This window comes from Diabrotica virgifera, chromosome 9 (genome assembly GCF_917563875.1).
Source record: "Diabrotica virgifera virgifera chromosome 9, PGI_DIABVI_V3a".
Classification (NCBI taxonomy): Eukaryota; Metazoa; Arthropoda; class Insecta; order Coleoptera; family Chrysomelidae; genus Diabrotica; species Diabrotica virgifera.
This window is the reverse complement of record NC_065451.1, coordinates 171,781,755-171,808,480: the sequence shown is the minus strand read 5'-3', so window position 1 is coordinate 171,808,480 and position 26,726 is coordinate 171,781,755. Positions and strand designations below refer to the sequence as shown.

The window sequence follows — 26,726 nt, the reverse complement described above, 5'->3', positions numbered from 1 at the left end:
CCTTAATCGGACGTAAATTGGACGTTAATCGAACGTAAATTGGACCTTAATCGGACGTAAATTGGACCTTAATCGGACGTCCTAGGGGACGTAAATTGGACCTTAACAGGACGTCCTAGTTTGGTCCAAATGCCTCGTTGCCAAACGTCCAATGGACGTCCATCTAACGTCCAATGGACGTCCACCTAAAGTCCGAGGGGACGTTCGGTGGACGTCAATTGGACCTTCATAGGACGTCCCAGTTTGGTCCAATGTCGTGCTGCCGAACGTCTAGCGACGATATTTAGACCTGTGGAGAATGTATTGTGGGAAATAAAAAATACATTTTTTAAGGAGCTTATATTACATCTTATATTAAATTACAATTATTGGATATTATATTATTTACATTAAATTACAATTACACTTCTCCAAGAAATTAACGCACCACCTTAAAAATGATGCATTTTTGATGTCTCGAATTTCCTAAACCTGTTGTCCAATCTCAGTGATTTTTTTTATAATATTATAGCCTAGGCTACAGGTTACCTCCTTAAGCTTGTCATGAACGGGGAGCTATACTGTAATATATTATGTATATTATATCATATCACTCCCTATAGTAATGAGTGAGCCTGGAGACACGGAACTAATGGTTCCGTGTGTGCAGGCTCACTCATTACTATAGAGAGCGATGTGATATAATATATATTACAGTATATAGCTCCCCGTGCATGACAAGCTTAAGGAGGTAACCTATAGCCTAGGCTATAATATTATAAAAAAAATCACTTAGATGGGACAACTGGTTTGGGAAATTCGAGACATCAAAAATGCTCAATTTTTAAGGTGGTGTAATGGGCTGTATATTATACATATATTTCAAATCGACACCTTATGTTTGTATTGACACGATTAGAGATTTAACACATCGGAAAAAACGGGAAAAATTGGGAAAAAAACAAGTATTTTTTCCGTTTTTTCCAAACCATTGCAAAAATTTGAGAAAATGGGAAAATTTAAATATTTTTAAATTGAGACTTGAAACGTGAAAAAATACCAATTTTAAAGTCTGTTAAATACATATATATTTTGTAAAAATAAATGCAGGAACATACTTTAATAATATCTATTAATATCTACGACATAAGTACAAACATGTATATATATAATATTATTGAAAGTATCAAAACCGAAACTTCAAAGATAGAAAGCACAATATTTAACCAAAGCGCTCAGTGGTTTTCATCTGAGTCTGAATCTTCAGACCAAGCATCTGTTTCAGACTCGATCCCCGCTTCATCATCCTGGACGGATAAAACAACATGATTTTTATACATGTTTTTCGTTTATAACCAAATTTAAATGAATAACTTCTGAATTTTATCCTGCGATTGTATTTCTTTTACCTGTATGCATGAGGCTGTGTAAAGACTAGTTTCTGAAGAGGCGGAAGATGGAGGTCCATTTAAAATTCGGGAGATAATTAGCATAAGTACCTGCGATGTAAACAAACCTTGCCACCATATAATGGGATGAGCATTATTCGCACTATCCCATAAAGAATTTCGACTAAAAAATCGAATTTTTGTTCTAAGTCGGGTTAGATTTGCCACCACCTTCCCTACATCTAGTTTAAGGGAACGAGACATTTCAGAAATGACGTCTATAGCTTCCATTAGTTGGTCTTCATTCAACCATTATTCTCCTTTAAAACGAGCATCAAGAAAATTGGTTGCAAAGTGAATCGGCTTAGAACAAAATTCGTAGCGTTCTTCAACATATTTCAGCAAGCTTTTAATAAGAGACCTAGTCTGGTTAACTTGTTGGGCAATTTGTTGTAAAGACAAAAGGCACTTCTGATTATAGATCTATGCGATTCTACTAAATTTATCGATTTTAATACGGGATGCAGAATATGTTTAGTATATTGATATTATAACAAATCTCAATTTTTCCGAATTTTTCCTGTTTTTTCCTGCACCCAATTTTTCCGAAAATTTTATATCTCTAGTAAATATATCGGTATAAGAATACCACGTTGTTACGTCATCAGAAAAGGCATTAAAATGAAAATAAACCATAAGAGGGCATAAACAGACGTGTTGAATTGAAAGGCATAAAATTAAATTTCAAGATTATTTCTGTGGCTTGGTTCTAAAAGGGCCAATGTCAAATTTTTGCTTTTTTGTACAACTTTCTTTTGAATTTAATATGCTGTTTTGTACGGCTTTTTTTCGAGTTCAATGTTGACAAAATAAAACCTCAAGAAATTGACATTGGCCCTTTTAGCATCAAGCCACAGATTTATGGTTGCTCTTGAGCTTTTTCTCTTGAGTGTGAACTTTCATGTGCCTGTTTAAATAATCTTTTATAGCAAACTGCTTAGAACAAATTTCGCATTTGTAAGTATTTTCTCCAGTGTGCAATTTCAAATGTGAATTCAAACCGGATTTCTGAGAAACTGCTTAAAACAAGTTTCGCACTTGTCGGGTTTTCTCCAGTGTGCACTCTCAAATGTGTTTTCAAAGAACCTGCCAGAGAAAACTGCTTAAAACAAATTTCACACTTGTGAGGTTTTTCTCCAGAGTGAAATTTCAAATGTGTTTTGAAATAACCTGCTTGACTATATTGCTTAAAACAAATCTCGCACTTGTAAGGTTTTTCACCAGTGTGCGTTCTTAAATGAGTTTCCAAATTTACCGCTTCACCGAATTGCTTAAAACAAATTTCGCACTTGTGGGGTTTTTCTCCAGTGTGCAATTTCAAATGTGCTTTTAAAGAACCAGCTGCAGTAAACGGCTTAAAACAAATCTTGCACTTGTAAGGTTTTTCCCCAGTGCGCACTCTTAAATGAATTTTCAACTTGCTTCACTAAATTGCTTAAAACAACTTTTGCACTAAGGTTTTTCTCCTGTATGTGTTCTCAAATGTTTCTTCAAATCGCCTATTGCAATAAATCTCTTCAAACAAATTCCACACTTGTGAGGTTTTTCTCCAGTGTGTATTTACAAATGTCCTTTCAAATGACCTTTCAGAGAAAATTTCTTAAAACAAATTTCGCACTTGTAAGGTTTTTCACCAGCGTGCGTTGTTATGTGATATTTTAAACGCCGTAAATGATGTGCAGAGACAAAGAAAGAGATACAGTAACTCAACAGAGTGAAATATGTACTACAAAGATGAACAGAATTTTTAAAAGAAAAGTTTGAAAAAAACGTAGATCTATACGATGGAATTATACTGGATCAAACGGATACCAGAGAAACAACCCCCCTTCAGTAACGGAAATGCAAGAAGCAGTTACCAGACTGAAAAACAACAAATCACCTAGATTAGACATTAGCTCAGAATTAATAAAGTAAGGAGGAGACTCCGTATTGAATGCGATACACGAACTAATAGTGATCATATGGAATAATAAACAACTGCCACAAGACTGGAATACCGGAGTAATTATTCCACTATATAAAAAATGAGATCAGCTTCTATGTAACAACTACCGGGCAATAACGCTACTGACTGGCATATAAAATACTGTCAAATATTGTGTATGAGCGTTTCAGACCATATGCGGAACAAATAGTTGGGGGATATCAATGTGGTTTCTGCAGGCAGAAGTCCACAATAGATCAGATCTTCCTCTTGAGACAAATCTTGGAAAAGACTAGTGAATTTAATATACACACATCACCTCTTCATTGATTTTGAGAGTGCCTATGATAGTATCTATCGAGAATTTCTGATCCACGCCCTAAAAGAGTTTAATATTCCAACTCAACTCATTGACATAGTAAAATAAACACTTAAAGTACAAAATAAAATTCGAATTCAAAACGCACTAACAGATACAGTCTATGTTAGAACGGGACTACGACAGGGAGATGCTCTATCCTGTATTATATTCCACATCACATTAGAGAAAATAATTAGAGTCAAAAGTCAACACCAGAGGAACAATAATAACAAAAAAGTGTACAAATATTGGCATTTGCAGATGAGCTTTTAATGCGATAGAAAGAGCGGCAAAAAAACAGTGGCCTGCATATTAATGAAATAAAAACCAAATACATGAATTATTTAATTATTTATTTATTTATACGGGCAAGCCCAATTCGGTAATACATTAATAAGATATTGATAATTACAGTGTTGAATATATAAGAATAAACTGAGAGAGTACAAAACATTTAAAAAGACATGACAAAGTAAAATAATTACAAAACATTATTTACTAACAAATAACAAGGTTATGACATTGCTAAATATTTAATTTGGTTAAATGGTTCTTAAAAACATCAACAGAGTTACCAAAAAGTAAAAGGTCACCCAGGGAGTTAGCAAGTCTTAGTGTTCTAGGAACAAAAGTAAAATATGAGTAATTATATCTATGAAAAGAAATATGAAAGGTTTGAATTTGTCTTGATCGTGGTGGAACAAACAACAATATTTTAGCAAGGAGTTCAGGGCAGTAATATATGCCATTGATAATATTAAACAATACTGTAAGATCTTTACGCTTCTTACGGACATCCAGAGAAGAGATCCAGCAGATCGACAGGCCAAAGAAACATACAGAATCTGACAATAGGAGAGTATCACATCGAAAGTGTGAAAAATTTTACATATCTAGGTTCACTAGTTACGCAGATAACAACTTCAGCGAAGAAGTTAAGAGAAGAATACACATTGCTAATAAAACATATAATGGGCTAATTAAACATCTAAGATCTAACAACATCACGAGAAAAACCAAATGCAAAATATACAAAACCCTGATAAAACCGGTCCTTATATATGGATCAGAGACATGGACACTGTCGAAAAGCGATGAGATCTTATTACGTACGTTTTAACGCAAAAACCTTCGACACATATATAAGGGGATAAAAGAAAATGGCGTATGGCGCAGACGATATAATTTTGAACTATACGCAGCCTACAACGAACCCGACGTCATAACATCCAGAAAGATGGGACCTCTGCGCTGGATGGGCCATGTTGAACGGATGTTGGAGACTGAAACAGCACAGCATATAATGAGGCAGACACCAGTAGGGAGAAGATCAAAGGGAAGACCCAAACTTAGATACATGGAACAAGATCTGAAAACTCTCGAGATTAATAATTGGAAGAACAAAGCAAGGAACAGAACAGAATGCGTGTACAAATATCGTGTATTACATTATCCGACATGATGGTGATTATATTATATAGGGTGTCCCAAAAGTTTAGACCTATTTGTTTGGAAATAGGTCGAACAAATAGGTCTAAAAATGAATCGAGCTACTGATGATGATGATGAACTTTCATGTGCCTCTTTAAATAGTATGTTATAGCAAACTGCTTAAAACAAATTTCGCATTTGTAAGTTTTTTCGCCAGTGTGTAATTTCAAATGTGTATTCAAACGTGATTTCTTAGAAAACTGCTTAAAACAAGTTTCGCACTTGTAGGGTTTTTCTCCAGTGTGCACTGTCAAATGTGTTTTCAAAGAACCTGCCAGAGAAAACTGCTTAAAACAAATTTCACACTTGTGAGGTTTTTCTCCAGAGTGAAATTTCAAATGTCTTTTCAAAGAACCTGCTTGACTAAATTGCTTAAAACAAATCTCGCACTTGTAAGGTTTTTCACCAGTGTGCAATTTCAAATGTTTGTTCAAATAACGTTTCTCAGAAAACTGTTTTAAACAAATTTCGCACTTGTGAGGTTTTTGTCCAGTGTGCAATTTCAAATGTGCTTTTAAAGAACCACCACTAGTAAACCGCTTAAAACAAATCTCGCACTTGTAAGGTTTTTCCCCAGTGTGCACTCTCAAATGTTCTTTCAATTGGCTTGCTTGACTAAATTGCTTAAAACAAATTTCGCACTTGTAAGGTTTTTCTCCTGTATGTGTTCTCAAATGCGTTTTCAAATCACCTATTTTAATAAATCTCTTCAAACAAGTTTCACACTTGTGAGGTTTTTCTCCAGTGTGTATTTTCAAATGTTCTTTCAAATGACCTTTCTGAGAAAATTCCTTAAAACAAATTTCGCACTTATAATTTTCACCAGTGTGCGTTCTTAAATGAATTTTCAAATTATGTGCTACACCAAATTGCTTAAAACAAATCTCGCACTTGTAAGGTATTTCCCCAGTGTGCACTCTCAAATGGTTTTTCAAATGGCTTGCTTCATGAAATTGCTTAAAACAACTTTCGCACTTGTGAGGTTTTTCCCCTATATGTGTTTTCAAATGCCTATTCAAATCACCTATTACAGTATATCTCTTCAAACAAATTTCACACTTGTGAGGTTTTTTCTCAGTGTGTGTTCGCAAATGACTTTTCAAGTGACTTTTCACTCTAAACTGCTTAAAACAAATGTCGCACTTGTAAGGTTTTTCTCCTGTATGTATTCTCAAATGTATCTTCAACTCACCTTTTGTAATAAATGCCTTGAAACAAATTTCACACTTGTGAGGTTTTTCACCAGCGTGCATCTTCAAATGTGTTTTCAAAGAACTTGCTGCAGTAAATTGCTTAAAACAAATATCGCACTTGATTAAAGGTTTTTCACATGCGCGCTTTTTTATATGATATTGTAAACGCTGTGCTACACTAAATTGCTTAAAACAAATTTTACACTTGTATTTTTTTTCTACAGTATGCAATCTTTTGTGTTTATCCAAGGAACTTCTATCAGTAAACAGCTTAAAACAAATTTCGCATTTTAATGTTTCTTCTTCAACAGGTTGGCCCATACGTTGTTCTTTAGTACATGAATGTCCAAGTGTTGTTTTCATAGTTTCTGATGTATTCGCTTCTTTGAGAAAGTCTGAAAAAAAAACAAAATATATGTTGTTAATTAAAAAAAATAATACCTACATTATAATTCATAATATCGTCGGCCTAATGTGAAAAATGCTTAAGTTCAAAATACCTGATTTTACAGGAGAGGCGAAAAACTAACAAATGTGCATAACTCCACTTATATACAAATAAATATAATGTAAAAAGAGCACAAGTCCCTAAACAATTTAAATTCAACGGTTTTCGTAATCAATTTGTTAATTATCAAACAATATGTTATGTCATTTTAACCTATACCCTGTAGGTACCAGTGTATATCACTGGTATCGTCGTCGGTTCGCTAAACTCAGACACAACTGGCTATTGATTTTACTAAGTAATTTTGCTAATTTGGTAAAATTGGCAAAAAAATAATTACTAAATAGTTAATAATTACTGAATAGTTAGTAATTTTGCCAATTTTGGCAAAACTAAAATCACTAGCCAGTTGTGTCCTGAGTTTAGCGAACCGACTTTAGGTACTCACCCGTTCACAATAAAAAGACTTATTGTATGTACAAACATCAGAAAGTCACCGATGCGTTTGAACGGTTAAATCACTAAGAGCGGACTTGTGCAGATTTATACATAGCTTTTGGATAATGCTAACAGATGCCATCAAAAGTCTACAATTGTATATTTTGGACTTATGTATTTTTCATATTAGGCCGACAATACAGTGGCGGCTAGTCCTATGAGGCAGGTGAGGCAGTGCCTCACCGGTATATCAATCGACTCTTTACGTTATTTAGTTATTTCATCATCAATTCTTTAAATACAATTTAACTGTTTGAAATTTGCTAAATAACTTTATTTTCGTTATTTCATCATCAATTATTTAAATACAATTTAACTTTTTGAAACTTGCTAAATAACTTAATTTTTATCATAAAACTTAATAACTTTATTTTTATGATAAAAAATAAAAATAGGTAGGTACGGCCCTGACCCCGTATCTTTGTAGTTAAGCGTTCTTCATAAATACATCGGTAGGTAATACCTACCCTACGTGGGAGTATATACGAGTATGCGTCTCAATCTCACTTTCTCAAATTATATACCAGAGGCACTGCCTCAGATGGGTCGCCTTGTCTAGCATATTACGAAGACGACGGTGATCGGCCGGCCGCAATAAAATTTAATCTGAGAATAATTTTTGGAGCCGGGATTAAATATCCTTTCAGAGGCTGGCAAAAATATGCCTCTGGCGTGGTTTTGCAGTTTTAGTTAGGTAGTTTGTTAAAGCAGTTTGTTGTGGTTACGTGTACTTGGCCTTCTTACACTCTGGTTACTTACTATTTTAGTATATGTAATTAGATGTTTAGAATATGTTATCATGCTGTGACTAGCTGTATGCCATTTTCCAAATGTCAATTAAATAAGTAAATTAATAAAAAAATTAGAAATTATGATTTCTTTCATAATAATTTTACTTTTAAGCACGCTGTTTAATAAAAAATATAAAAAACCAAAAAAATAAAATTTAACCCTTAGTTTATTTAACATAAAAAATCAATCTTATAATATAACAGTAATTTGCTTACTTGCTTGTTTTTATTTCCTATATATTCAATACATTTACAATATAAGATTGGTTCCAAATGAAATTATCACGTGTTTGAAGGTATATTGTTTGCGCACAATAATTTCATTTTGGCAAGTGATTAATAATTAAAGAATCAGTCAACAGCTTAACCAGGATGATCCTAAGGGGGTATGGGTCTCTGGGGGTATGGAATTAAGGAGGATGTTAAGGGTATGGGGCGCTTATAACCCCTAAAAACCCCCTGGTTACGCAACTGAAATCAGTTGTCCGTTCTTGTCATGTAGCATAGAGAAATGGTATTTATCTATGTCATGTAGTATATAATGTAAATTTTGCTTAATATGACTGTACAACGCTGATGAGACCAAGAAAAGACGAAACATCTGACTCACACTGTTTTGATATGTGGTATCATATTAATTATTTTTAGCTAAAAAAACAGCTAATAAGAGTATGAACGATGTTATAGACTTAGAACTTTCGACTTTCTTTTGCGAATAAAATAATTGTTATTTAATATCGTTTGCAAGCCTTAAAATAAATACGGTGCCGTTTTGTGACGTTATGACGCCACAAAATCGACCTTCCGGCTATTAAAGAAAAGCTAACCATAATAATACAGTAAACATCCTCTATAACGAGAACTGAAATGGCGTACTAATTACCTCGTTATAAGCGGATCTCGTTATATCAGTCAACACTATTATGTAATATATTATGTTTAGGATGTAAAAGAAGAAGACCAACGACAGACAGATGTCAGCGACGTAACGACATTCCGGCTAGCGTCATGTAACTTGTTTGTAGCTTCTTGATTGCTAACAAAGATTTGTATGAACAATACTGTTTAATATTTGATTTACATGACGAAAGGAACTTAAAACAGTGCATATCACCACTACTGAAATGTTTTGAAGCCTCCTACATAGTTTATTAGGTGTCGATCATCGACTTCAACAATGAAACTTGGCCATCGCAAATTGTAAATTTCCTACGATATTCAATATCGGTAGACAGATAAATAGGAAGAAAGTTACAGGCGGTGGAATTTATTACAGCACTGGCCTCGGTAAGCACACAGATGTTGGACATACCTCGTTATAAGCGAAACTTCGTAATACCCGTGTTCGTTATAGAGAGAGTCTACTGTAATATTCCTCAAGTGTAGTGTGCCTCACCATCTTGTACTACCACGAGCCGCCCCTGCGACAATATCAACTAATCTAGTATAATAGTTATAGTAACATACACACAACGCAAAAGTCTAGGGATATTTTTATAAATAGACGTATTTTGTTTATCTGTAATCAACTTAAAAAAAGTAATACAAAATCTGTAGTTTAAATTGTTGTTTAATATGTCAAAAACCATAAATTGCAAAAAAAACAGGAAATTGGAGCAAAAAAATTATATTGCAAATCACCATGTTTCACATACACATACCACCATAAAATGTCAAAAATACGAAATATAAACTTAAAATAAAGTATGGCCACCATGTTGGTTTATCACAGCTCTACATCTACTGTTCATGCTCCGAATCACATTGTTAATGTCTGCTTGAGGTAGTTGTGTCCATTGTTCTCTCAGAAGCTCTTTTAATTAAAACTCATTGTAGATATTGCCATATGTGGAGTAATTCTTCGTTGGAGCATGTCCCATACATGCTCAATGGGATTCAAGTCCGGTGATTGTGCTGGCCACGGCAATACATCAATACCCTCGTTATCCAACCAGTTTGTTACAATATGCGCAACATGTGGTCGAGCGTTATCATGCATAAAGTAAAAGTGCTGCTGCTCCAACAGCAGCAGCAAACGGGCGCACAACAGGTTTAAGAATAGTGCCCAAATATTGCTGACTTCTGAGAAAGCCACGTGGGAAAATGAGGTCAGTTCTTCCGTCAATCATGATTCCGCCCCATACCATTAATGTACCACCTCTGTATGCATACACTTCTTCAAGATGTCGTAATCGTTCTCCATTTCCGGGTCGTCTCCAAACTCTTGTCCGACGAGAATCTGGATGAAATCCATATCTAGACTCGTCACTAAACAAAACTGTGGCCCAGTCATTGTCAGTCCAATTCTGAAACTCTTGACACCAGGTTAATCTTGCAGCGCGATTGCCTCTAGATAGAGGTGGACATCTCGGTGGTCGCCGACTACGAAGATTGGCTTCATGGAGACGATTCCTCACAGTACTGCGGCTAATTGTTACATTATGTGCAAGTTGTAATTCATTAACCAGCTCGGGTGCTGTGATTGTTGGCTGCCTTCTGGCATTTAAAATTAAATATCGGTCTTGAGCGACGGTTGTAAAGCGACCACGTCCTGGATGTTGCTCGGCTGGACTCCCAGTGTCTCTAAACCTACGCCACAAACGACTTACGACGCTTTGGGAGACACCCAGCTGGTCAGCAACTTGAGTTTGTCGCATACCAGCTTGAAGGAGGCCCACGGCTCTATTCATCTCGTCCAACGTTAAATGTTGTCGTTGCATGGTAAAAAGACAATATCTTTAACTCACCTATTAAACAAGAATGGTATAAAGTGACTAAAATTAAAAATAAACAAAACATAAAAATGTCTATTTTTTTGTCCCTTATAAAAACATTATAAAACACGTATTGCTATCAATTTTACAATTTTTTTTTTTTTGATAAGAAGTGAGTGTCTTTATTCGCGGTGTGCAAGTACTTGGAAGAGATACGCGAAACGATCGTGCGCGAATAGCGGAGAAATATTGCAACTTTCTTAAATAATTCATATTGTCAATTGAAATTGTCAAATTGACGTACATTTCATAACTACTGTCATTGAAGGACAAAAATTATATATTCCTCCACAATATTGATATGATATGCAATTATTATAAAGGAAAATTTAATTAATTGTATTTTACTTGCAGTACTGCATTTTAATAACTAATTTTATTTACTACATACAATTGTTTACGTTTGAATAGCATAACCTAAATCTTATTTTTTCTTCTTATTATTTTTTTTACTATGGCCTTGACAATTATCCAGTAACCAGGACCAATATGATTGGTCGCTATAATTAAAAGTGCGAAAAAAGTTGCCGAGCTATGAAACCAGGTGTCGCTTTTCCGAACTTGCACGGTCCCAATATGGTCTGTATCAACAATTATAGTACAAGCAAATTTATATGGTCATGAAATTTCTGTCATTGGTATTGTCAAATTATTAAAATATCCTTAGACTTTTGCGTTGTGTGTATATTGCAGCACGCTTTAAATACGGCGACGTTTGATCCCTAGACAGCCGACCGGATGACGTTTTAGTAAGATAATAGTTTTAGTTGGGAAGCAGTTTATCAGTAGAGTGTAGAGTATTGTTTGCTGTAATTTAATTATTTTGAATCTTTTTCTTCTTAAGGTGTCGAGACTGCTTGTCGATCGTTGGCTCTCATGTTGCCCAGCAGATTAACAATTATTGTCTTATTTACAGCCGCACGAAATAGTTCAGTGCTAATTTTCCCAAACCATTGGCGTAGGTTTTTAAGCCAAAAAGTTGTACGGCGGCCCACACTTCTCTTTCCCATTACTTTACCTTGCATGACAAGGTGAAGTATGTCATATTTTTCTGGGTGACGCATTATATGACCAAAGTATTCCAATTTACGCCTTTTAACCGTGTTCATTCACTACTTCACAAGTTTTATTCAAACGTTGCAAAACCCTTTCGTTTGTGACTCGTTCTACACAGTTGATCTTCAGTAGTAAAAAGTCCATACTTTAACCGCGTAAAGTAGTACTGGGAATATACAGCATGTCCCTGTAAGTTGTAACCATATGGAAAACGTTTTTATTATTAATTTTACGAAAAAAAAGTTATTCTTCATACAAAGTTCTGCATGATCTAAAACCTAAGATTCAACTATCAGATATCAAATTTTATGAATATTATACGAGAAATTATGTCAAAAAATATGAATTTCGCTCTAGAGTAAAGTAGCTTTATTATTCACAATATTGAAAATTGTTATTATGAAAAGTGGTTTAGAATTAATAACTATAATATTCTAATATGCACATACATCCTTCTAATTGAAAAAAGCATTTTTTTAAATTTTTCTTAAATTATGGATAACCAACATTATTTTCATTTATTTCAATTATGATAACTCTTTTATAGTCGGTTCGCTAAACTCAGACACAACTGGCTAGTGATTTTAGTAGGTATTATTTTTGTTTTTGGCCAATTTTCCCAAAATTGGCAAAATTACTAAAATAACTAGCCAGTTGTGTCTGAGTTTAGCGAACGGACTATATTAATTTTACGAAAAAGTTATTCTTCAGAAAAAGTTCTGTATGGTCTAAAACCTAATATACAACCACCTTATATCAGATTTTATCAATTTTATACGAAGTATGTCAAAAAAGATTGTTCGATCAAGAGTAAAGTACCTTTATAGTTCAGAATATTTCAACTAGAAGGATGTAATTACATATTGGAACTTAGTTTTTAATTCTAAACAACTTGTCATAATCAAAATTTTCGATATTGTGAAAAATAAAGGTATTTTATTTACTCTTGAGCGAAATTCGTATTTTTTGACATACCTCGTATAAAATAGATAAAATTTGATGTTGTATTGTAGGTTTTAGACCATGCAGAACATTTTATAAAGAATAACTTTTTTTGTAAAATTAATAATAGAAGAGCTTTTATAATTGAAATGCCTGAAAATAATGTTGGTTATCCATAATTTAAGAAATCTTTTTTCAATAGAAGGATGTAATTGCATATTAGAATATAGTTCTTAATTTCAAACAACTTTCGATAATAAAATTTTTTAATAATGTGAACAATAAAGCTACTTTACTCTTGAGCGAAATTCGTGTTTTTGACATACCTCGTATAATATTCATAAAATGTGAATTCGTAAAATTAATAATAAAAAAGTTTTCCATATGGTTCCTGGTTCCAATTCACAGGGACATACTGTATAACATTGAACCATTCTTATGCGATGTTCCAAATTGAGATCATGACTGCAAAGATTTTTTTTTATTTCATAAAACTTGTTCTTGCTTTGGCAATTCTACTTTTAATTCCTGTACTAGCGTTCCAGCTTTCATTAATATGAGTACACAGATATACATGATAACTTACGTGTTCAATTGCGTCATTACCAATTGTTACGTTATAGTTATTATTATTTATGGTTGCCTGTTTACTAATAACCATAAACTTTGCGATGTATTTCTTGCGATGAGTTTGGGTCCATATATCGCACAGATCGCCACCATTCGGTTCAATAACGCTTGAAGATGTTCAATTGATCCTGTCATTAACAAGGTATCATCTGCGTGTCTGAGATTGTTCATAAGCAAGCCATTAATGATTATGCCCTCTTTTGCGTTTTCCAACACTTCATTTAAGATTGTTTCAGCGTAATGATTAAACAGTGGTGGCAATATACAATCTTGTCGAACTTCACTTCATTTTTACTTCTTCAGAGCTGCAGAGCTATACATTGAATTATTTTAAATAGTACTGTGTAATTGCTGAAAAAAAACTAGTATTACCCGTGATAGCCCGATCAGGGAACACACAATTTTACGAAAACCTCAAAAAAATAAAGGAAGGATGAAAATTTGGGAATATGTAGTTGAAATTATATATAGACAATAATAGATTATTATACAGTAGACTCCTTCTATAACGAGAATTGAAATGGCGGACTAATTACCTCGTTATAAGCGGATCTCGTTATATCAGAAAACAATAATATTGAAATGTTTTGATGCCTCTTACGTACGCAGTTTATTAGGTGTCGATGGTCGACCTGAACAATGAAACTTCGTACCATCCTAAATTGTAACTTTCCTACAATATGTATTCAATATCGGTCGATAGATAAACAGAAAAAAGTTTATTGCAGGCGGTGTTTATTACACCACTGGCCTCGATAATAACAGAGATGTTGGAAATTTCTAGAATAGAATAGAATAGAAATAATCTATAGATATACAAGCAGTTAGGGTATTTATTTATAGCCATTACTTCGCTAAAAACAGTTAAAAACAGGTAAAAACACGTACAGTAAAACTCTCGTTAACCGAAACCTTTTTAACCGAAACATCGTTTAACCGAAATGGCTGACAGTTTCAATAATTTCGTCAATAAAAAGTAAATTTAAAAAAAGCAATAGCAAAAATTAAGGAAAATGAACATGTTTACGACTGTTTTTTTAAGAAATCTTCTATTTTCTGTTGTATTTTCCTTTGAAAACGATGTTTTGCAGCTATATATCTCCAATACTACGTAACTTCATACAAGACGAATACAAAAAACAATGTTATTTTTAATCGAAATTCTTGTTATCCGAAACGCCCCCCCCCCCCCAATTATTTCGGTTAACGGAGGTTTTACTGTATTCTTCGTATTCATTTTTCCTCGTTATAACCAATTATGCCTCGTTATAGAGGTGTTATAGTTCAACAGGAATTTGATGGGACATCTAGCGTACCTCGTTATAAGCGAAACCTCGTAATCAGGGCCGCCGAGGGCGGTACAGCCGGTACATTTTACCGGGGCCCGGCGATCTAAGGGACCCGGCGTCGACCAGACCAAAGACGTAATTTTTTCCGTTTTTTTTGCTCTTCACTTTATGTCCATAATACGTTTAATTAATCCTCGGCTATATTTAACATAACCTTTAGTTAATTTGGTGTAAAATTTTAACAGCAATAAATCACAGAAGTCAAATGCTGCAGTGCAGTCAGATAACTATGGATATGGAGATTAAAAATATATCAGGGCTTCCAGAAGAATTAAAAAAAAATCAAAAATTGATTGAAGAATATAAAGGGTCAGAATCTAAAGGGATCAGGTATTCCATTGTTGACGAATCTAAATTAGTTACCAGCAATAATTACGGAATAAATCCAGAATTTACTTCAAATAAAGAAAAGCGGCGCAAGAAGCCTGTGAGATTTTTTGATGATTGCCTGGGCCTAGTAGTGATGCGACTGATAATTTCGAGCCCGACGCAATATTTCGCTGTGAACTATTTAATATTGTCAAATAATAAGCAATTTAACCAGAATATTTAATGCAGCAAATGAAATTCATTCGCTATTTAACATTTTGTGGACATTCCGAGATGACGATGACGAGAATATGAAGAAAAAAATTGATATATTGCGCGAGTTTTATAAAGAAGACGTCTGAAGAATTGATAGATGAAATTTTTCATTTGAGAGCGATATACAAGGATAATATTGGTAAATCTCAACTTTCTCAAATCTTCTTCTTTACCTGCCATTTCCGCGACAAAGATTGGCAATCATCATTGCTATTCTAACTTTTGACACTACGGCCCGAAAGAATTCAGTTGATCTGGATCCAAACCATTATCTGAGATTTCTCTGTCAGGACATTTTTGCTGCGCCTTCCTTGAATATTTCCCTGCAATTTCTCTAATAGATTTACTTAATAAAATTAAACATCTCAAATTAGATTCATTATTTCCTAACGTCGTTATTGCGCATATACAGCGTGTCTACTTGAGTTGGAAACATATGGGAAACTTTTTTATTATTAATTTTACGAAAAAAAGTTATTCTTTATAAAAAGTTCTGCATGCCCCAAAACCTAAGATTCAATTATCAGATATCAAATTTTCTCAATATTATTCGAGGTATGTCAAAAAATATGAATTTCGGCTAAGGGTAAAGTACCTTTATTTCTCTCATTATCGAAAATTCTTATTATGAAAAGTTGTTTGGAAATAAAAACCAAGCTCAAATATGTAATTACATGCTTCTAATTGGAAAAAAATATTTTCCAAATTTTTCTCAAATTTATTGATACTAACTTCGTTTTTATTCATTACACATACGATAACTCTTTTATTATTACTTTTACGAAAAAAAGGTATTCTTTATAAAAATCTCTGTATGTCCTAAGACCGAAGATTCAACCAACAGATATGACATTTTATTAATTTTATACGAGTTATGTCAAAAAATATGAATTTCACTCAAGAGTAAAGTACCTTTATTTTTCACAATATTGAAAACGGTTATTAAAAAAGTTGTTTAGAATTAAAAACTATGTGTCAATATGCAATTACATCCTTCTAATTGAAATACTGTGAAATATAAAGGTGCTATAATATGTAATAATTAAAAACGATGTTGGGTATCCATAAATTTGAGAAAAATATTTTTTTTTTTCAATAAGAAGCATGTAATTGCATATTTCATCTTAGTTTTTAATTCCAAACAACTTTTTATCATAAGAATTTTCGATATTGAGAGAAATAATAGTACATTGTTTACCGGGTAGGAAAAGCTTAACATTCCTGGACGACTGTGAAGATTGCTAAGTCGAGGCGCAAGCCGAGACTTAGCAACACAGAGTCCAGGAATGTGGCTTTTCCTACGAGGTAAACATACTATTTTTCCGCAAATCGTTTAAAATTCGACAGATATTGATTGATTTAAAAAAAAAAAAAACGCGATAATTTTATTCCCAAATAAATGGTGCTTTGAAATTCCTAATAAAATTACTTGGGTTACTATGGAAACGTATTGAGGTTGAATTGTCAAACTTGACGCTTATAAATTTAATTGCTGGTGTTCTCGAAAGTAAAATGATAAGTGATGATGAAATTTCCATTCCTGGGACTCCTCCAGAGCTGGTTGAGGCAGTGAATACTGCTTCATTAGAATTATTGCCAAAGAAATCAAGAGAAAAGTACGAAAATGCATACAGACGTTTTATGGATTATCGCATGAGTAAAAATACGAGTTCTTTCTCAGAAAATGTTGTAATGGCATACTTCCTAGACCTTTGTTTAAAGATGAAATCTTCAACATTATGGGCCAATTATTCAATGCTGAAGTCAACCCTTGCACTTAAACACAATGTAGATATATCTACATACTCAAAACTTCGTTCTTTATTGAAACGGCAAGCTCAAGGTTATAGGGCAAAGAAATCTAAGATTTTAACGAAGGAAGAAATTGAAAAATTTATCCAGGAAGCTCCAGATAAAGAAAATTTAATGATTAAGGTAATTTACAAGGTTTTAATAGCAATGTGTTTTCTATCATTTATGTAGAACACTAACAACTGTACGGAAATATCATTTCCTTACAGTAAGGAAATGACATTTCCTTACAGTAAAGAAGTCCTGACTTTTTCTTCAAGAAATTTTGACAGGAATGTCAAAATTTCCTGGCGATTTGCGGAAAAGGTACTTTACCCTTAGCCGAAATTCATATTTTTTGACAGTACCGAATCGCCTCTCGTGCTGTGCGGATGTATTGCCTTAATCATCAAGCAACGTACGCCACGATAAAAATTTCGAACCGGAATTTTTGTTAAAAACCGATACCTACAATTTAAAAACAATTAATGAAATATTTATTTTCATTTACATTGAAATTTAATGAGTTTTTGAACCCAGTGCTAATTTAAGTGAAATAAAAACATGAATGTGTTACCAGCTAGTAATGGACCTGGAGATTCTTATAGCCAGCCAGTTTCGCAAACCAACATACAGGGTGTAGCAGATACAAATATGCAAGTACAACAATTTATTAATTCTCAACCAATAACTCAAGCAGCAATGAATAATAATAATTCTTGTTTATCTCAACAACATTTTGATGCTTCTCAAGCAAATTCCACTCAGCAGGTACCAATTAATCAACAAAATTACATACATCAGGTACCAATGATCCAAAAATCACAACATATACCATCAACCAGTCAGAAATATTATCACAGATTGTCCTCTACAAGTGACGATGAGCAGCTAGAACAACACGCAGCCAACGAGAACGAATGGCAACAAGTAACGAATACAAAAAGAAGGAAGATCAGAAGAAGCAACTCACAAAACTCCGACATAGATATAAGCAATAGATATAGTCAGCTTCCTGTAGAAGAAACTGTAGAAGAGAGTCAAACAGACCAACAAATAGATATCACCGAAGCTAAAACTATAAAACCTCCTCCAATATTTGTGTACGGAGTAACAGATTACCAGAAAATGATACTAAGTTTAAGAGATGCCATTGATGATGTGCACTACAGTACAAAAACACTTGCAGATAATACAATTAAAATAATTAGTGATACTGTTGAGTCTTACAGGCATCTAGTAACGTATATGCGTGAGAAAAAAATTGTACACCACACATACCAACTCAAAGAAGAACGTGCATTCCGAGTAGTGATCAGACACCTTCACCACACTATGGATACAAAAGAAATAGTGAAAGAACTCAACGCAAAAGGCCATCAAGTCAGAAATATCCTCAATGCCAAGGACAAAAGAACTAAGGAGCCTCTTAATCTGTTTTTTGTGGATTTAGAGCCTGCGGTAAATAACAAAGACGTATATAAAATACAAAAAATGCAAAATTTAATCATACAGGTAGAACCTCCAAAACCTAACTATGGACCAGCTCAATGCACGCGATGCCAACAATATGGACACACCAAGGGTTACTGTTATAAACCTTTTGTCTGCGTTAAGTGTGGGGGAGCCCATAGTACATCAACCTGCACAAAAACAAGGAACACTCCAGCAACATGTGCACTTTGTGGAGGTGCCCATACAGCCAACTATAAAGGTTGTAGCTACTATCACAACATAATGAGACGCCCTAATAATCAAAATAATAGGCAAAATGTACAGCCAGTCAGCAGTCAGGGTTGCCCAAATGCCCATCCTAATCTTACCACCAAGCCAACAACAACGCCGGTAAGAAATAATGTGACCTATGCAAATGTAGCATCCAACAATTATACTCAGCAGAATCAATGTGACACCACAACAGATATGCTACATAGATTCTTAGACGAATTCAAAGCCATGTTTCAGCAACTTATTCATCAAAACACCATGGTGATGAATATGCTTACTACGTTAATAAATAAAATTCATTAAGTTCATTAGAATAGCACTGTGGAATGCCAACGGCATTCTACATCACAAACAAGAAGTTGAAATATTTCTAAAACACAATTCCATAGACCTGCTTCTCATCAGCGAAACACACTTCACTGACAGATCCTACTTTTACATTCCACATTACACAACATATCACAGCAATCACCCAGACAACACTGCACATGCTGGTACTGCTATCCTAATAAAAAACACAATAAAGCACCATGAAATGCCAAAATATGCCGAAAATTTTCTACAAGCCACAACTGTCAACGTCTGCATGGACTCATATAATCTAAAAGTTGCCGCCGTCTACTGTCCACCACGACACAACATAAAAAAGGAACATTTCAGTGATTTTTTCGATACACTAGGATCCAAATTTATTGCGGGCGGTGATTACAATAGCAAACACATTTTATGGGGGTCTAGGCTTACAACAACCAAAGGTAGAGAATTGGCATCAGTGATTCACGAGAAGCATTACGCATACCTGTCAACAGGAACTCCAACTTACTGGCCAACTGATCCTGCTAAAACTCCTGACTTGCTTGACTTTTTTGTGACAAATGGGTTACCAGCTCCTTACTTAGACGTAATACCAAGCTATGATCTTTCTTCTGACCACTCTCCGATAATAGCTTCAATAGGAACAGCAGCGTTACATAGAAAAACTCCCACAAGACTACATAATAAGAAAACCAAATGGGAAGAATATCGTACCAGAATTGAAGAAAAAGTAAAACTCGACATCAGACTAAAGGAACCCAATGAAGTCGAAGGGGCGATCACAACTTTTAATGACCTCCTAATTGAATCAGTACAACAAGCCACTCCTCGTCCCACCATCCAAAAGAAAGATATTTCTGTACCTAAAGAAGTGAAGGAACTCATAACTCTAAAACGAAAAGCAAGAGCTAGATTACAACGCACGCAAGCCCCTGTTGACAGAACAGTGTACAACCGAGCCAGTAGTCGACTAAAAGCAAAAATTAAAGAATTGCGTGAATGTTCATTTAATGAATATTTGAAGGGTCTTAACCGAAGTGATAACTCCATCTGGAAACCATGCAAATTCAAAAACAAGCCTCAAATGCAGAATTCTCCTGTACGTGACTCCAGCAATCCTGCAGCTATATGGGCAAGAAGCGATAAAGAAAAGGCTTCACTATTTGGTGCATACTTATCCAATGTATTCACACCGAACTGTGATGTAGTTGATGACGAAATAGCTAGACATCTCTCAAATATCCCAAACAACATACCCGCAACCAAACAACTTTCTGTAAAGGAAGTTCAAAATGAACTAAACTTCCTAAATCCAAGAAAATCTCCAGGGATCGATAAAATAACCTCCAAAATGTTAAAAGAACTGCCACGCAGAGGAGTCATATTCATGATGTACATTTTCAATGCTATCCTGAGACTAAACTACTGGCCGACGCAACTCAAAACAGCAGAAATAATTTTAATACTGAAGGCAGGCAAAAACCCAAACGAAGTTTCATCTTATCGGCCAATCAGCTTATTGCCAGTTATGTCAAAACTACTAGAAAGACTCATACTTCAAAGAATAAATAAGGAAGTACTCCCTGAGGATTGGATTCCATCACACCAATTTGGTTTTCGACAAGGCCACTCAACAGTTCAGCAAATACACAGAATAACACATTCAATAAATTTAGCAATAGAACAAAAACAATACTGCCCCTCAGTATTCTTGGATGTTAGCCAAGCCTTTGACAAGGTTTGGCATGATGGACTTTTATACAAAATATCTAAAATCTTTCCACTATCCTTCTATCGACTGCTCGAATCATATCTTCACGACAGACAGTTTCTTGTAAAAGTGAATGATGAATATTCGCAAAAATTCCCAATCAAGGCCGGAGTTCCGCAAGGCAGTGTCCTGGGTCCCATTCTATATGTATTATTCACATCAGATATTCCTACGTCTCCACACACTGTCATAGGAACCTTTGCGGATGACACCGTCATCTTAGCAATTCACCAAGATCCAGTAGAAGCTTCCAACATCCTACAAAATGACTTAGCAAACCTAGAAAATTGGGTAAAAAAATGGAAAATTAAGATAAATGAGGCTAAATCCGTCCATGTCAACTTTACTACAAGAAAAGATCAGTGTCCATCACTATACATAAATAACAAAATTATTGCTAAAAACAACTCTTCCAAATACCTCGGCATACATCTAGACTCTAAACTTACTTGGAAAGTGCACATAACAAAGAAGAGAAAACAAATAGACATGAAAGTCAAAGAACTCTACTGGTTGATAGGTAGAAAATCAAAACTAAGTTTGGAAAATAAACTGCTGATATACAACACCATAATCAAACCAATATGGATGTATGGTATCGAAGTCTGGGGATGTGCAAGCAAATCTAATATTGCTATCATCCAAAGGAGCCAGTCAAAAATACTACGCATGATCACAGATGCACCTTGGTTCGTGTCGAATTTAACATTACATGAAGATCTGAAGGTTCCATTCATCACAGATGTCATTAAAGATAGGTACAACAAACACCACGAGAAAATGGAAACACACCCCAACGCAGTATTACAGCCACTAGTACAAGCTCCAATTGCCAGAAGGTTGTAGAGATTATGGCCAGCTGACATGAAGACTATCTAGGACTCCTTCATTGGAGGGAGTCCCTTCACGCCAATGAGGGGCCCAGCTCCCAAGCCAACACTTTAACTTATAGGATGCTAATGTATTCTGATTGTTAAATAAAGCATAATAAAAAAAAAAAAAAAAAATATTTTTTGACATACCTCGTATAATATTGAGAAAATTTGATATCTGATAATTGAATCTTAGGTTTTGGGGCATGCAGAACTTTTTATAAAGAATAACTTTTTTTCGTAAAATTAATAATAAAAAAGTTTCCCATATGTTTCCAACTCAAGTAGACACGCTGTATATTTTGCACATTGCCGGTGACAGTCGCAGAAGTGAAAAGATCCTTTAGTTTTCTTTCCCGCATAAAGAATGCTGTGATATCTACAATGAAACAGGATTGGTTAACTCGCCTATCAACTTTGTGCAGTGAGAATGATTTGGAATGAAAATCATGCGATTTTTCGAAAGTTATAGACATCTTTTTCAATCAGAATAGGTACTCGAAAAGCACCTGTATTATAAATATTTTCACTATTAATAATCAAAATTTAATAAAATTTATATTTGAAATGTTTCTTATTACATATTTTTACTATTGATAATTTTATTTCTATAAAAGTTGAATAATTTTTTTCGCTCTTCACTTTTTGCCGGGGGCCCGTTCGTCACTTCTTGCCGGGGCCCGCTCATCGCTCTCGGCGGCCCTGCTCGTAATACCGGTGTTCGTTATAGAGAGAGTCCACTGTATAAGAAAAAGTTTACAATTCTACATTCCCTAAATGAATATGTTCATTTTTAAGAAAAAAAAAACATGTTTTAGACGGTTCTTCGCAAATAACTCAAAAAGTATTTTATAAAAAAAAAAAGATATTTTAAGCAAAATTATAGCTTATTAAAAGTGAAAAAAAAGGTATGCATGGATTCTGCTGACCCAGTAGAAGCAGAGTTGTAGCTAGTGAGAAGTAGGTTCTTCTTCGTCGAATTTTAAATCGAATATTTCAACTTGAAATAACCAAAAAACGGAGCAGTTTTCGGAAATAACTCATTACAACATTTTTAAAGTGTTTAAAAAAAGGTTTATTTTTGTTTAAAAAAAACTTCTAACATTAAAAGTAAGTGAGTTACCCTCAAAATATTGTTGGTCCCTGTTATTTTTTGGTAAAAATATTCGCGAAAATCACCACTAATTATCATCCCAAATAAAATTAATCGTTACCGCTTCACAAGTTACTTTGTTTATATATTCTTTATATGATCTGTAAGTTTCATCTGTTCCAAAGTGCTTATTTTTGAAAAGGCTGTAGTTAAAATGTCTTGAACGAGTCACTAATCACGAGTTTATTCAAATTTTGAACAGCCATAGCATAACCAATTTTTGTCTACCAGAAAAACAAAAAATCCAAAATATTCAGAAAAGCAAAACGTACGTTTTATTACTCTTTGAGATTTTTGGTATTACATACTAATATAATTTTTAAGTTAAAAAATGTTGTTTTACAACCAAATTTTTTCAAAAAGGGGCACTTTGAACCAATGAAACTTATAGATCATATAATATAAAGAATAATAAAGCAAAGTAATTTATGAAGCGCTAACGATTAATTTTATTTGTGATGCTAATTAGGGGATGATTTGCGCGATTTTTTTACCAAAATAAAAAAGGGACCAACAATATTTTGAGCGTAACTCACTTACTTTTAATGTTAGAAGTTTTTTTGAAGTTATACTTCTTTACGCGCGATATGAGGGTGAATTTTAATAGGATTAAAACCTTTGATCCCGGCACAGTCGCATTACAACTTTGTTCTGATTGGATGTTCAAATGACATGACAAAAATTATCCAATATGGCAAAACAAAAAAGTTTATAATTGTAGTGATTTTTAAATAGTTTTTAAAGAAACAGGTACGTAATAATTGTAAATGTATCATAGGTACCTACCAAAATACATAGTATGTAATATCATTTGAACTATCATTTGAACCTACCAAAATACATAGTATGTAATACTTTTATTTACATAATTCGATTACCATCAAAATTTTTATCAATATTCACCTAATATGTTGTTTTCTTACTCTATGTTTTGTTGTATTTTTTCAATTCTAAATCATTTCAATTCAAAATCAAAATAATTTGATTTACATAATGCAAAAATGTCAAAAGTTTAATCCGTTTAGTTAGTCGATCTTCGCACATAATGACACACTGTCTCCGTGGCGAAGCGTTTAATGCGAGTGAACCCCAATACAACCCCAATACCAGCCGCGCTGGTAAGTTGGTTCAAATCCCAATAGAAACTTTTATTTTTTTATGTTTTTTATACATTTTATGATTGTAAGTATATTTATTATATAATTTTATTTTCAGAAAATACGAATTTAGTTAAAAAATTTTCCGACAATTAATGTTCCGAAATCATTTGTGGCATTTTTAATGTGTTTGTGTGTGTTTTATTCTTTTATTATTTTAATTTTTGGCACTGTTTTAATAAAAATGTTTGAGAAGTAGTAAGTATAAATTAGTTTTATATTTAAATAAAATATAAATAAAAAGTATATTAATTTCGTTTATAATCATATAATCATATAATAGAAGTATAACTTCTTACGTGCGTACAAAGTACACACACATTCTTTTTTTTTAAACAAAAATAAACCTCTAAATCGTTGAAATATTCGATTTGAAATTTGACTACTTCTCACTAGCTACAACTCTGCTTCTACTAGGTCAACAGACTTCATGCATACACCATTTCTTTTTTTACTTTTTTATAAGCTATATTTTTGGTAATATTTTTTTCGATAAAATACTTTTTGAGTTATTTTCGAAAAACCGTCCAAAACATGTTTTCTTTCTTAAAAATGAACATAATTCACTCGCAAATAACTCGAAAAGTATTGACTTATTGGAAAAACTCTATAGAACAAAAGTTGCTTAGAATTAGTCATTTTATCCAATTCCAGACTTATTTTGAATGTATATTTTTCACCCCCGAGAAGGGGGTATTTCCCTCCATTTCTTTAAATGGAGGGGATGTAAAATTGTAAACTTTTTCTTATATAATAATAGACAATTTCAACTACCTATTCCCAAATTTTCATCCTTCCTTTATTTTTTTGGGGGTCAGATTGTTCTTTGATCGGGCTATAAAGAAGATTCGAATGTATGTAAATGCTGAAACACATCAAGTATGTTTCAATGTGTACAAAAATCTACAGAAGAAATTCGGCTTTGATGAAAATCTGTTGGTACAAGCAACTTCTGATTTAAAATTTTTTAAGATGCTTCACTTATAAGCTAGTAGTACTATTATGTATTAGAGCCTAAGGATTATTTCTGAATATGTCCTTAGATATGTTTTTTGTAATATTTTGTAGTTAAAACTAAAACTTGCTTATTGATCATTGATTGATCAAATAGCAATAATCATAAGATTCCTGTTGGAGTTTTATTAAATAAAAAAAAACATGATTACTGGTACTCAAATACAGGGTGTAACGAAAATACAGGCCATAAATTTAATCACATATTCTGGGACCAAAAATAGTTTGATTGAACCTAACTTTCTTAGTACAAATATGCATATAAAAAAAGTTACAACCCTTTGAAGTTACAAAATGAAAATCGATTTTTTCCAATATATCGAAAACTATTAAAGATTTTTTATTAAAAATGGACATATGGCATTCTTATGGCAATAGCATCTTAAGAAAAAATTATAGTGAAATTTGGACACCCTATAAAAGTTTTATGGGGGTTTAGTTCCTTTAAACCCCCCAAACTTTTGTGTACGTTCTAATTAAATTATTATTGTAGTACCATTACTTAAACACAATATTTTTAAAACTTTTTTGGCTCCTAGTACTTTTTCGAAAAGTCAGTTTTTATCGAGATATTTTGAATATTTGTCAAATCCACCACATATTTGTATATGGTTAAGTACGATTATGGAGACTTGGTAATAATATGAAAATTTATGTACGATTTAAATTTTTAGGTATATTTTGAACCGTATTAAAAAAGAAGCCATATCTCGATAAAAGGTGCCTTCTCGAAAAAAATACAAAGAAGCAAAAAAGTTTTAAAAACACTGTGCTTAACTAATGGTACCGCAGAAATATTTTAATTGGAACGTACAAAAACCATTAGGGGGTTTAAAAGAACAAAACCCCCATAAAAATTTTATGTGAACATATTAAAAAATAAGCCTCAACTCGATAAAAACAGCCTTATCGAAAAAATACTAGGAGGCAAAAAAGTTTTAAGAATAACAAATTTAACTAATGGTACCACAATAATAATTTAATTGAGACGTACACAAAAGTTTGGGGGGTTTAAAGGAACAAAACCCCCATAAAATTTTTATGGGTTGTACAAATTTCACTATAATTTTTCTTTAAGATGCCCCTGCCATAATAATGTCACATATCCATTTTCAATAAAAAATCTCTAAAAGTTTTCGATATATTCAAAAAAATCGATTTTAATTTTGTAACTTCAAAGGGCTATAACTTTTTTCATGTACATATTTGTACTAAGGTAAGTTAGGTTCATTCGAACTATTTTTGGTCTCAGAATATGTGATTTAATTTATGACCTGTATTTTTGTTACACCCTGTATATATTCAAAGTAACGAATAATGTAAATTATTACGTTATACAAAAGTAACGATTAGTAACGAATACTTGGAAATACCTATAATCAACATTGCTACATTTTGGCCACTGTCCACGTCTGGGTTCAATATGCGCTGCACTAGAAATACAAATGCACGA

The 26,726-nt window shown here is 33.4% G+C and overlaps 2 protein-coding genes across 18 annotated transcripts in view; both read right to left on the bottom strand.

Moving 5' to 3' along the window:
* Positions 1-26,726, bottom strand: part of LOC126892106 (zinc finger protein 208-like) — a 168,163-nt gene that overhangs the window by 129,054 nt on the left and 12,383 nt on the right. The gene's annotated exons all lie outside the window — the stretch shown is intronic.
* LOC126892109 (zinc finger protein 227-like) lies at positions 626-26,726 on the bottom strand. Its single transcript, XM_050661577.1, has 2 exons — positions 26,647-26,726; positions 626-6,794 (listed from the first exon to the last, which is right to left on the bottom strand). Exons 1-2 carry the CDS (start codon positions 26,657-26,659, stop codon positions 5,266-5,268), a joined length of 1,542 nt encoding a protein of 513 aa, XP_050517534.1. The 5' UTR covers positions 26,660-26,726; the 3' UTR covers positions 626-5,265.